This window comes from Pipistrellus hanaki, assembly GCF_964339955.1.
Source record: "Pipistrellus hanaki genome assembly, chromosome: 10".
Lineage (NCBI taxonomy): Eukaryota > Metazoa > Chordata > Mammalia > Chiroptera > Vespertilionidae > Pipistrellus > Pipistrellus hanaki.
The window spans coordinates 56,765,388-56,778,518 of NC_140512.1; the positions used below are offsets into that span (position 1 = coordinate 56,765,388).

The window sequence follows — 13,131 nt, forward strand, 5'->3', positions numbered from 1 at the left end:
GTAGACAGCAGAGGCGCGACTATACGAAGCATCCAGCATGCGGTTGCCAATCAGATGGAGCGGCAATAACCAGAATTCATATATAGACATTTAAAAGAGAAACATACTTATTCTTCTTATTTTTAAAGTCTTGTTTTGTGTTTTAGTCAGACGGCTATGTTCAAGTCTAGATGAGGTGGGCTCAAAGTCTACACTAGCAAGAGGAAACTAACGAAGGCAGGTGACAAGAAAGCCACATGGCCAGCTTAGAGCTAAAGGATGAGCTTTAGCTTCTCTTCCCTCTACCCCCAAGATTTTTTTTCCCCCCCTAGGTAAAGGCAAATCCCACCTCTTCTGTAAAGACTTATTGAGGCCCAGCCAGTATGGCTCAGTGGTTGAGCTTTGATCTATGAACCAAGAGGTCACAGTTCAATGCCCAGTCAGGGTACATGACAGGGTTGTGGGCTCAGTCCCCAGTGAGGAGCATATACGAGGCAACTGATCAATGATTCTCTCTCATCATCGATGTTTCCATCTCTTCCCCTCTCTGAAATCAATATACATATATGTTAAATACATAAATAAATAAATATATAAATAACCACCTGGGGCCCCTAACCTGATTGCTGACATCAGGCACTGTGAGCTGAAGAAAAGGCAGTGTTACCCTTCAGCAGTGGGGGAGGGAGGTCAGACCTGGGAAACTGCTACTACAAAAATGGTCACAAAAAGTATACAAGGATGAAGAGGGGAGGAGAAAAAAAAAGTATTCTAGGAGGTCAGAGAACCCCAGACTTCACAAGGGGAGACAGAATATAGGATAGTGGTAAGATTCTTATAGAAAAACAAGTATGAAGGCAAAAAGCTGAGATAGGTCTTGGCTTGTCCATGGAATATTAGTAGTGAGAAGTTCTTGGGACATGCAGTATGGAAGGTAGAGTAGTAGAGTTAAGACTGGAGATAGAAGCAAGATCCGTAAGTGATATTATAATTTTTTAAACATACAATGGCCTTTCCTTTACCTTTTATTTTTTTATGTCCATTTAAGGAATTAGAAACTTTTCTGTAGCAACTGTACAAATTGTTAGCTCACACCCCGCAGTTTGTGAGACAATCATGACTGTGCACATAAAAAACAATGCTGACAGCAATGTGAAAGAAGGCACAGACTAGAAGGAGCAGGACAACTACTTAAGATGGAACTGCAATAATTAAATTGAGAGATAAGGAGTACACAGACTAAAAGCCATAGAAATACTGTGAAAAGGAAATTTGAAAAATATAACTGTGGCAAAATCAAGTGGCCTTGGGATGGGCAGACTGCTCATTCTGAAGTTCAGGACAATGGGTGGGTGAGGACATTATATAAGATCTACAACAAAGGTAGCCAAGGCAGTTTGCATGCAGGGAAGAAAGTCCCATGAAAGCCACAAATCACATTCTGGGCAGAATAGATGTGAGCTATCTACTGAAATCTGGGTATCCAGTCGAGAGCAGCTAGAAACAGAACTGTCGGCAGAGAAGAAGCGAGGAGTGGTAGATGAAGCCATTAAGTGCATGAGGTCACACAGCAGGTGAGACCACTCCTTGTCTCTAGAAGACAACTATGACCTGCACAATTCACATGAAAAGTAATCCAACAATGCCAAGAGGCGCATTTCTATTATCTCACCAGTTACTTAAATCTGTTCAACTTCACACATTCTGATGTAATCTTACCCCAGCCAGCCTGTAAACAACTTATGAGATATTTTATTCATATTTCACCTCTAAAAAGGTATCCAACAACCATACTAGTATGTGTCCTTTCTAAAATATTAGTCTCATGAAACTAGGTATTTGTTAAGGTTCTATTTCCAATGCTTAGAACAAGGTATGGTTCAGACTAGCTATCCCAAAAATAATTGCTAAATAATAAAAACAAATCTATTTCACTAGGCTACAACCTCTAGCATTCTTAACATATGGCTTTCTTAACATATGTCAGGTGATGAGGCATGATCACAGCAGTGGGCACTGAGTCCTTAAAGAGAATAAAACTGCTCAACCTTTGTCTTCAGAAGAAAACTGCCTGCTAATAAGCACAGCGCAGCCAGTACAAACACTTTTTGAAGCCAGAAGAGATGAGAAGGCAAAGCTGCAGGAAAAAAATACCCCGAAAATATAACCTTGCTATAGTTACAGAAGAAAATTCATTCACAGCTCCACGCGGTGTGCACTCTAAGCAGGCAAAATGTTAAGGCATATTCTCCAGAACACAGACTGGTGTTAATATTCCTAACATTCTATTCATCACTCTTGAATGGGTTGAGCATGGTTCATCAAAAACTACTGCCAGCCGAAACCGGTTTGGCTCAGTGGATAGAGCGTCGGCCTGCGGACTGAAAGGTCCCAGGTTCGATTCCGGTCAAGGGCATGTACCTTGGCTGTGGGCACATCCCCAGTGGGGGGTGTGCAAGAGGCAGCTGATCGATGATTCTCTCTCATTGATGTTTGTAACTCTCTATCCCTATCTCTTCCTCTCTGTAAAAAATCAATAAAATATATTTTTTTTAAAAACAAAAACTTACTGCCAGAAATCATTTCCTCCAGGGTGTGCCATATTTCACAATGCTGCTCATTATCAAAGTGGAAGCGATGGAGGCCCTCTGACTATGGCCATCTTCTTAAGTGAACATCAGCACCCATCCTTCAAGGTACAGACTCAGAAACAGAACTCCAGTACAGAGTCAGTGGCCAGATAGAGGGAAAAAACAATCTACACTCCTAGGTCGCTGTAACAACATACCAAACACTGATTGGCTTAAAACAACAGAAATTTACTCTCAGGTTTGAAATCAAGGTGTCAACAGGGCCATATTCCCTTGGGACACTCTAGGAAAGAGTCCATCCTTGCCTCCTCCTCACTTCTTGTAGCTTCTGGCAGCCCTTGGCTTACAGCTGCGTCACTTTAAAATCCTCCTCCAACTTCACGTAGCCCTTTTCTACTTGTGTCCCTACCCTATCCTTTTCTGATGAAGGCACCAAATCTTTAGGTTTAGAGCCCAATTTCCAAATGAGGCCACATTCTGATGTTCCAGAGGACATACATTCTTTGGCAACACTATGCTTATGATCATGAAAACACCAGCAAAGACTGTCCAAGCCAGAAATCCTCATCGGATAGAATTGGCAGCATTTAAGGGATACCTAAAAACTTGCCAGAGAAAAGGTAATCAGCAAAGTAAATGCAAGGCAACTCCAGGTATTAAAAACAAAAACAAAAACAAAACAAAACAAACACACACACACACACAAAGATAAAAATAAAAAAAATAAAAAAAACTTGATTCAAATAAGAACAAAAAGCTTCATTGAGGTTTTAAACACATTAAAACAAGGAGCTCATATTTCCTGAGCTCATAACTACATGACCCCAATTATGAAAATGTGTCCCTAAAATACCACTTCTGTCACCCAGTGGCAAAGAATTGGCGGAACTTCCACCTTAGACCCAACACACACTTATACATACTACCCTCTTGTACACACACAAATTATTCATTCCCTCAGGAAAGAAATACTCAGGCACTGGAGGTATTAGCTTAACTGTAAACATAAAAACAGAGTTGGCACAAGAAGAAACCCTGAAAAAATGGTACTTAAAAATCAAACTCTCTACTTCTGAATAATGTGTATTTTCTTACTAGAAAAGTTATATATAACATCTCTGTCTATACCCTTCTTAGGAGATAAAAACCGGTGGAGGGGGAAAAATGTAAAACAAGAGCAAAGTTTCCTTAGTAATTGAGCACATCTGTACACAGTCTCATTTACACTCTTCTACAACACAAAATATTTTATACGCTATTATTGAGTCCAAGCTGAAAAGAATCTATTCTCTGTAAACCAGGAGGTATAGGAAGTTAGAAGAGTTGCAATTTCAGCACATTTTATAGGATTTTTGGCACATGCGGGTTATTTTTAAAGTGGGGAAAAAAGCCTGTCCTCTCCCTATACCCAAACACAGCTGAGCTGATTCAGCACAAATCTCCCCCTAAAATAAAATCCAGTCTGCAGAGAGTAAGCATGGAAAGTTCCAGCCCCACACACAACCCCAGCTGAAAAGATCATGAGTGGGTGGCTTAAGACAAGTTGACTACTAAGCATGTCATATAGACAAGAACCTTCATCAGAAAACAATGAGCAACTAGGCAGTTCAGGGAAGAAAGTTGTTAATAAGCAAAGTAATATGAGAGTATTACCAAGATTTGAGAATCTCAAGGATTCTGGTAGCTCATAAATCATTTCCCACAGGTGAGCACACAGAAGAAATTTCCAGGAATTCAGTTGAATGTTCTAGTTTCTTCATTTAATTTAGAGACGCTTTCTAGAGAGGATATTACAATATGCATCATACAAATACCACACTTCACCCAAGAGCTGTGTGCTCAGCTCAACACCCTGGTAGTCCCTAGAGTACAGAGGCATTTTTCACAATCCACAGATTAAAAATACAAGAACTAGCATTTAGGTGGCAGCAGGCGAAAAGCTACCTTGCTGAGAACAACAGAGTTTCCAGAAACGTGCAGTTCCATAATAATAAATTCTGCCAATTATTCACCAAACAAGGGAGCTAATAAGTCAAGGATCATTCCCAAACCCAAAGGGTGAAGGATACCTAAAATGACCCTTGGTCTCCAAGCATACTGACACATTCCTGTCCTGTCTAAGGCGGAGGGAGAAGTCTTACTAGAAAACAGCATGGTCAGAAATTTAAGTCCTTCAAAACATCTCACGATTTGGTGAACATCTTCAGTCATTTATTCAAAATATTTACAGCCATGCTGATGGCAACAACTAAGAAGGCAAGGACAAGCAACTTGTCAATGTAAATCACAATGCATTCACAACCTTAGGGCCTCTGCTAATCGTTAATGTACAGAACTTTTCCATGGCGTGAATGAATCCAATTAATACGAAATGAAAAATGTGGAGATGACAAAGGAAATGTTTGTAAAAACCAAACTAAAACACATCAGAGGTAATTAAGAACAAAAATTCTCCGACTGCCTGCTTTTGCACTTAAAACAGCTGATTAAGTAACACACGGGAAAAGAAAGAACTCACAAGTATTTTTCAAGGAAAAGGACAACCCTTTTAGCCAGAAAAGGAGTGAAGGAGTCCTCCTGAAAAAAGCTGAAAGAGCTCTCAGCAGCAGAGTATCTACAGGGAGCTGTCCTTGTTCATGGAAGGAGCATTGGGGTTGGGACTCAATCTCTCTGTGGCTCTGGGCCAAGGTAAAAAAGGGGGGTCTGTCCTTTCCTTCTTCCCTGAAGTCTCACCTCTGCCAAGAGACTGAAGAGTAGGGGAAATCAAGCTTCCACATTGAGTTTGCAACGTTACCTATGACCTCATGTTTGTAACTAGAAGAACATGTATTCTGACACTGCTTTCTGTGATGAACAATTTGATGAAATGTCACTTCACGGGGACATCTCAAAGACTAATGAGATAATGTCTAGTGGGCTGAAAGCATTCAGAGGGCTGATCTATGGTGTCATTACCACCTGCTGATATCTGTCCAGTAGGATAATGCAGCTGAAAAGAATCAATTTTTTTGGTAGCATGGAGTTGTGTGTTCTATTCCAAAAAGCACTGTGACCCTGGTTATGGGCACATGATTCAGCACACACAACGGGAAGCAGGCCTTTCTAGATGGCTTCTAATTTAGCGTATACACCAGGGTAAATATTTAATTTCTATGAGCTTCCATTTCTTTACCTGTAAAAAAAATAGGAATGATATACACATCTTGCAGGATAGAGGTGAAAATTAAATAAAGACAAAAATATTCAGAGTTTACTGTAAAGAAATTCAATAAATGATGCCCTGACCCCTTTAAGCTGGAATGAGCATTATACAAATTGCCTTATGAAATCTAATTCACAATACAAACTGGAATGGCATAAAGATCATACAAAGGTATTCACCAAATTACAAATGAGCCACAATCTCTAGAGTTGACTTCGACACTCAGGATATTTTATCCCAAGGAAACAAGGCTATTAACAGTAGAGTTGGATTGCCAACATTAGTCATTTCCAAATTAAACTTGGGAGTTCTGAAATGAAGAGGCAATCTCAACCTACTTCTTGCACACAGGCTAATCCTTTGGCAAATCAAATGGGCCCTATTTCCACCTCTCTTTATGTTTTTGTTTGTTTGTTTTTGGGTTTTGTTTTGTTTTGTGTGTTGTTTTTTGTGTTTTTTTGTAATTTTCAGAGAGGGAAGTAGGGAGAGAGAAAAAAAAAACATGGATGTGAGAGCAAAATGTGGTTAGGCTGCCTCCTGTACACACCCCACTGGGAATCAAACCCACATCCTGGCATGTGCCCTGACTCGGACTTGCACCAGCAACCCTTCAGTGCACTGGGTGACACCCAACCAACTGAGTCACACAGGCCAGTGCCCTTTATGTATTCTTACCTGGGTCCACAGTCCTCAGCCCAGTGTCTTCCTCATCCCCTAAATTAATTTAGTATAAATTTATTGAGCACCTACTCTACACCATACACTGTATGTATTGGGCCCTTCAGTGGCGAGCAAAACAGATGTGGGCCCTAATCTGCCCAATATAATAAATATAACAAGAGAGATAGATATTAACATATAATTTTTAAATACATTAAGACTTGAAAAATTATGTACAGATTAATATGTTGGAAGGGTGGTTGCTCAGGGAGAGCTTCTCTCATTTACCTTGAATTTGAAGTATAAGCATGAGATAAATAGCAGAGGAAAAAGAAGGACAAAAGGGCTCTCCACAAAAAAAAAAAAAAAAAATCAAGTGCAAAAGCCCTGAGGTGACAGGGAGCATAATGCATTTCAGAAACGTAATGAAGGCCAGAAAGGTGGCTAGGAGGTGGATGGGAAAGGGGGTAAGAGGATTATATCTGAGAAGTAGGCCGACCTCACCCTCTTTTTCATGACTTTCTAATAAAATGAACAACATAAGTTTTTAGCACTCTGAGGCTTTCCACCCTGTGGCTAGAGATTGTTTTGGAACCAGATTATGCCAAGCTTTGTCCACCACAGGAAGCAATGGGAAGCCATTAGTCCTAGGCAAAGAAGGAACATAATGTAATTGTCATCTGTGAAGCTCTCCTTAGCTGCAGGTACAGAAGGGACTAGACTTGGGAAAGAATGGCTGTGGAAAACCCAGTAAAAGGACTACAGAAGTCCAGGCGAGAGCAGTGAGAAGACAAGGCCAGGGCAGGGCAATGAGAAGAGGAGGAAACTCATGCATGCACCCAGCAGGAGTGGTGAGAGTCCAGAGTGGGAGATACATGGGAAGAGAGGGGGTCAAAGATGTCTCCCATGGCAGCCGATAGTGCAGTGACTCCCAGAACATGGAGGGGACCAGGTTTTCTGACAGGATATCATGAGTTCAGTTTTGAACACGCTGGATTTATTATAAGTCTGATCTCCCTAGATCACTGCCGTCCATCCCCAAAGAACTCCATGCCCCCGTAAGTATGGACCTTAGGAAAGACAGGTTTCAAAATGAGAACAATCTAAAGCAACATGAATCCTATATTTTAAACAAAACAAAACAAACAAAAACAACTGTATTAATAAAAGAGTAATTTGCAAATTGGTCAGGACACCCTCACAGTAACAACTGAACAAGCAGGCTGTGTGGGGCGACCCAGCCAGCAGGGGGGTTTGTGAGGGACGGCTAAACGACTGAACAGTAGGCTGTGTGGGAGTGACCAGGCCAGCAAGAGGGGAGGGGGGCAGTGAGGGGCGACCAGGCCAGCAGAGGGGACAGTGACCAGGCTGGTGGGGGGCGAGGGGGGAAGGGGAGGAAGGGGGTGCAGTGAGGGTGAACAGGCTGGTGGGGGTGAGTGGTTGGGGGCAACCAGGCAGGCAGGCAGGCAGGTGAGCAATTAGGAGCCAGTGGTCCCAGATTGTTAGAAGGATGTCAGACTGCCGGTTTAGGCCAGTCCCTGGGATCTGGCCTAAACAAGCAGTCGGACATCCCCCGAGGGGTCCCAGATTGGAGAGGGTGCAGGCTGGGCTGAGGGGACCACCACACGTGCACGAATTTTATGCACCATGCCTCTTAGCCTAATATGCAAATTGACACCAGTCACTATAACTCACACTGACACCAGGGGGCAGACACTCAGTGTGGGAGCTGCCCCAGCCCCCTTGGCCAGCCAAGGCAGGTGCCAGCAGGAGCCCCCCAGTAGCCCCGCCTATCACCCCTCAGAGGGAGGTGGCCAACGTCAATAGCAGAGGACAGGGCTGGCGAGTGGGTGGCACCAGGCTAGCCAAGGCAGGTGCCAGTAGATCGCCCAGCCAGTCGCCCCAAAGATCGCCCCTGATCGCTGGCCACACCTAGGGACCCTATCCATGCACAAACTTCATGCACCGAGCCTCTAGTTCAAAATAATTTTCTAAGTTATTTTCAGCCTTGTAACTTCCCAAATGTTTGCATTTATCAGGAAAAATACTCAATTTTAAGTGCCTAAAAAAGAGTCAGCCTAGTTCACAAATTTTCAAGGCCTGAAAACCATATAATGTCATCTGTTTACAATAAACCTCATTCTCAAATTTTGCTTATGCATTAGAAACAGTGGCAAAAACAAGTAAGGAATAGATATGCATTTGGGGGCAGAGGTTACTGGAGACAGGAGATCCTGGACTGAGCATCTAATACCAGGGCAGATGCTCCAATGCACTCTAGCTTTATGTGATTCCATCTCTTCCACCAATTCTGACCCTTTAATTGTCTAAACAAGTTCCAACTCTGAACACAATGGTTCCCGGGATGATAACTGCAATTATGTCATTTGTAAATGCCATATTACACAGACTAGAAATACTGAGATTCTATTTTAGAGATTCTCAGAAATAGGTTGGAAAATTCCCAATGAAGGTGCAATTATTATTACCTTACTAGAGGCCCAGTGCATGAAATTCATGCATTCAGGAAAGGGGGGCTAGGGGTGCCTCAGGCCAGCCTGTGCCCTCTCACGGTCTGGGAGCCCTGTAATCAATCACCCCAAAGAGGTAGGCCATGCCCACCTGGCCGGGCTCCTTGATGAATTGTCCTTGCAGAGGGAAGTCCTGCCCACCTGCTGCAGCCTGCCGGTCGGTGGCCTGGGCCTCCCACTTTGGGGTAATAGTGGAGCCACCCAATTGATTGGTCTATTGGCTGGTGGCCTGGGCCTCCCTCTGCAGGGCATCATGGGGTGATGGCCTGGCCCCCTACCAATTGCATTTCACCCGCCTTGGCTGGCCTGACACCAGTCGGTGTCATAGCGTAGTTGTCCAGAAGGTCATTCTGCTATTCAGTCGATTTGCATATTACATTTCTATTATTATAGAAGATTCTACAGGTTGACTTGTCTAAACATTAAGAAAAATATATGTATACAGAGAAACTGTTAAGGATAGAACTAGAGCCCTGGTTCTTTTAGGGAGGTATCAATCTCACAAACTAAATACTTGGGATAACATTCTAGAAAACTAAAAGAAATGTTGAAATTACCATGGATTCCATTTCTCAGCTTTTCTAGGGCCACGAAGAACCCAAACAGTGAAGACTATGCATATTCCTCAGGCAAGATTCTAGTGAAAGAAGGCAGATGGTACACATGGGATGGAGAGGGAGTTCTACCAGGCACTATAGCAATTCCTGCAGCTTCTGAAACCCTTCTAGCATACACTTGTATCCTACCTCTCCCTCAAACCAGAGAAAACATGCACACTCACATACTCTGGCATGAGTGGATACTCATTTTGTGGAAACTGAAACCCTGGAAACATATCTAACCAAGTACCATACAAAGCTGTATAATGGATTGTTGACAGTCAAATTAATTGCACGTTGACTTACATATCTTGAACCCAGAGCCAGTAAAAAAAAAAAAAAAATCATAAACAAGTAAAGCTATACTGGATTCTACACAAAAGCAAAATTAGCATTATTAAAATAAAACAACATTATCTTACTGGCATCTGGAAGGACTAGCACCATCCTAGATTCTCATCCCATGACAGAGGAAAGGCAACTAATATTCCTAATTCACAAGTGATAAAACCAAGGCTCAGGGAGGTGCAAAGTAACTTTAATTAAGGCATTTAGCCAGAATTAAATCTTAGAAGTGAATCAAAGTGAATTTCCATAACTGAAATGGAGGCCATTGAACCTAACAAAGCATCTCAGCAGTTTGCCTTCAATATTATTCCTCTGCATTCTAGAAATTATTCAAAATTGTCACATTATAGACTCTCTAGGATGGTCAAAATAATAGTCGTGAGAAGGTGGTTTTACCTCCATTATCTTGCTTAAGCTGATTGGTTGCCCTAATCAGCTTTGGTGCACATGGGCACGTAGGCACACAGGCACACATGCTCCCTCTCGGTGCCTCTTAATCACCATGTACCATGCTCAACAGCTGCAACGGTCTGAAGGGAATTGGCAGAAATGTGTGGTGATGTGCTAGCTACCCCCCTGAGGCAGCGACTGCCCTGACTGCTCCCAGACTCAAGAGCACATGGGTGCTCGCTGTCACAACTGATGGCCCCAGAAGACAGGCAAGTGGTTTCAGGTGGTGAGTCAGGAAAAGCAGTTCACATCAGGAATGTTCCAGCCCAGCAGAGCTGAGCTGCATCCTGCTCCCCACACAGGCATATAGCATTTATCATTTACACAATGTCACTGTGGGGGACAAAACGAGCTCAGCACAAAAAGAAAGCAATCAGCTAGGATGCACAGGAACCAGTAAGTGAGGCTACTCTCACCAAGAAAGAACCTAACTGCTTCAGAATTGCCACCATATCTAACACTTGAGGTCAGTCCCCTTATCCTGAACTAGAGGACTTTACAAAGGCCTGTCACATGGGTGTTTGAGAGCCGAGCCCTGAGCCACTTGTAGGACCTTTCAGCAGCTGCTGCAATAAACTGTGATTTGTGTTCCCGGGGATGAAAGCAAAGGAGGAAGGGCAATCTTCAAAGAAGCCAGGTGGATGCCATGACACATGCCACACAACAGGCTGCTCATGAATCAAATATGATATGTGCTGCCGTTCCTTTCAATGTGATTTTGGATGAATTTCAATAAAACCCACGTGTGTGGTGGAATTCCTTTCTTGTCTCTATGCGACTGTTTATGAGCCAGTAAATAAGTGATATGATATCAACTTGGTGAAATAGAGATGTTGGACAGTAGATCAGATAACAGGAGACCTAGAAATTGAAAGAGGCTTAAAGCCATCATCCGCACCACACTTCATGAATGAATACAGCATTCTGTCAAGGTTTATACGATGACAAATGAGCCTGTGCTCTGAAGGAACCTGAGCAGATTTAATACTCGTTTTAGGGAATCCAGTTTGCTCTCTCTATCTCAAAATTAGCAATTTCACCTTATGCCCAACTCCAAAATCCCTTGCTAAAATTTATCATTCTAGTGATTATGGTATATAATAAAACATAATAAAAGGACATTTATTATACGCTATTTGGGCACTAGCTTAAACCAATAGTTTAAAAAATCTACATTTAGGTAAAGAATGTTAATATGGCTTCAATGTGTTAAGACTTCTGAAGATACAATAAAAACTTGCCGAAAACATAGTCTGCAAGAACCCCCACTAAATCAAGGTCCATCATAGTCCTTCCCTGAACAGATTTCCCATTACCAAAGGACAATCCCATTCATTTCCTGTGTTTATCCAGGACACAAAGAACTAACTGCACAAGACACTTAGGGTGGGAAGGTCAGGAAAAATAAGGGGGAACTCAGAAGCTCATTATTAGCTTCCCAGAATGGCAAGTTCCGCAGCTGGTCATAGAACATTCTGCTCCAAGAACACAAGGAAATGCGCCCTTCAGGCCTCTGAGCTGGTACACTAGACTAGAAAGTCCGTGTGCTCCCAAAAGGCTCCACAGGACAGCACGTACTCACTCCCCGCCCCCAGATGCATCCTCTTCTCCAGCAGAGCCCCTCTCCTCACCATAGCCAACCCATCCCTCCGAAGCAGGGGAGGCAGGAAGAAGTGCTAACCTCCCCTCGCTGCAGGTCCACGGCACCAGCCTTTAGAGGGGGTGGCTGGAGAGAATGGGGCCAAGCCATAGGGCTCAGGGCAATATGCAATTATTACACTGCAACTAAGCCTGGACCCTGGAAAGAATGTGTCCTGAGGCTTTTGGCAATCACACTTTGGTCAGGGCCCCAATTTTAAACGTCTCCCAAGGGATACCACTTCCTGATACAAAGGCATCCCTCTCTACATATCAGAGCAATTCTGCTTGACTTGATGGAGAAGTCACCTGCTGGTCTCTGAGATTCCATCACAAGGGCCCAGCTTAAAATGATCCCCAACCACTGGGGAATACGTTTGTCGTCACTTACCTTCTTCCCAATAAGCTTCTTTCGAAGAAATTCCCGGGCTTCAAACATGTAGGGAATGTCATACAGTGGACGCAGTTTCTTGTTCTTATCCTAAAAGCAAAATAAAATAGCACATCAGGAATGAAAAAAACACACACAAAATAACCCAAAACACAAATGAACATGGCCAACGGCACAAGATACTAGGATGCAATGAAATATGCTCCCTACTTCTTAGTATCACAAATATTAAATAATTGCTACATACAGAGTAAATGGTTGCTTTGTGTGAAATGCTTTAAAGGGAATAAGATTACCTTTTTCATGCAACAGCCTGAAAAGCAAGCAATGGAATGTTTCTAATTACCCAAACAAGTAACAACCTAAAAGTTCAATCAACAGGAAAATACCAACATAAAATGTGATATATATAAGAAGCTCAGTAAGTGTTAGGGCCCCTTCTAGTAATTATAGATAGACTATAAATCAAATTCTACTATTCCATAAGCCTTTACTAAGCACCTACCAACTATTAGCCCCAGACAACACACTCTCTAGTTATAATCATGGACTCAAAATTATTGTAACCTAAAAGAATAATATAATAAAGCCTACAGATATGGAAAAGCAACAAAAATCAGTTTTGAATAAGTGCTAAATTGTATGATATAAACTAGGCACTATGTGCTATAAAAATTCAGGTCAGTGGAAAGAAATAATCAGAAAAGGTTTCATGGACAAGGTGGGATTTCATGTGAGTTTG

At 42.4% G+C, this 13,131-nt stretch overlaps 1 protein-coding gene across 1 annotated transcript in view; it reads right to left on the bottom strand.

Annotated features, from left to right (window-relative positions):
• Window positions 1–13,131, bottom strand: part of SND1 (staphylococcal nuclease and tudor domain containing 1) — a 442,357-nt gene that overhangs the window by 269,703 nt on the left and 159,523 nt on the right. The window contains exon 11 of the mRNA XM_084897634.1: window positions 12,390–12,479. Coding sequence (XP_084753760.1) covers window positions 12,390–12,479 — 90 coding nt within the window. The remainder of the gene's footprint in view (window positions 1–12,389; window positions 12,480–13,131) is intronic.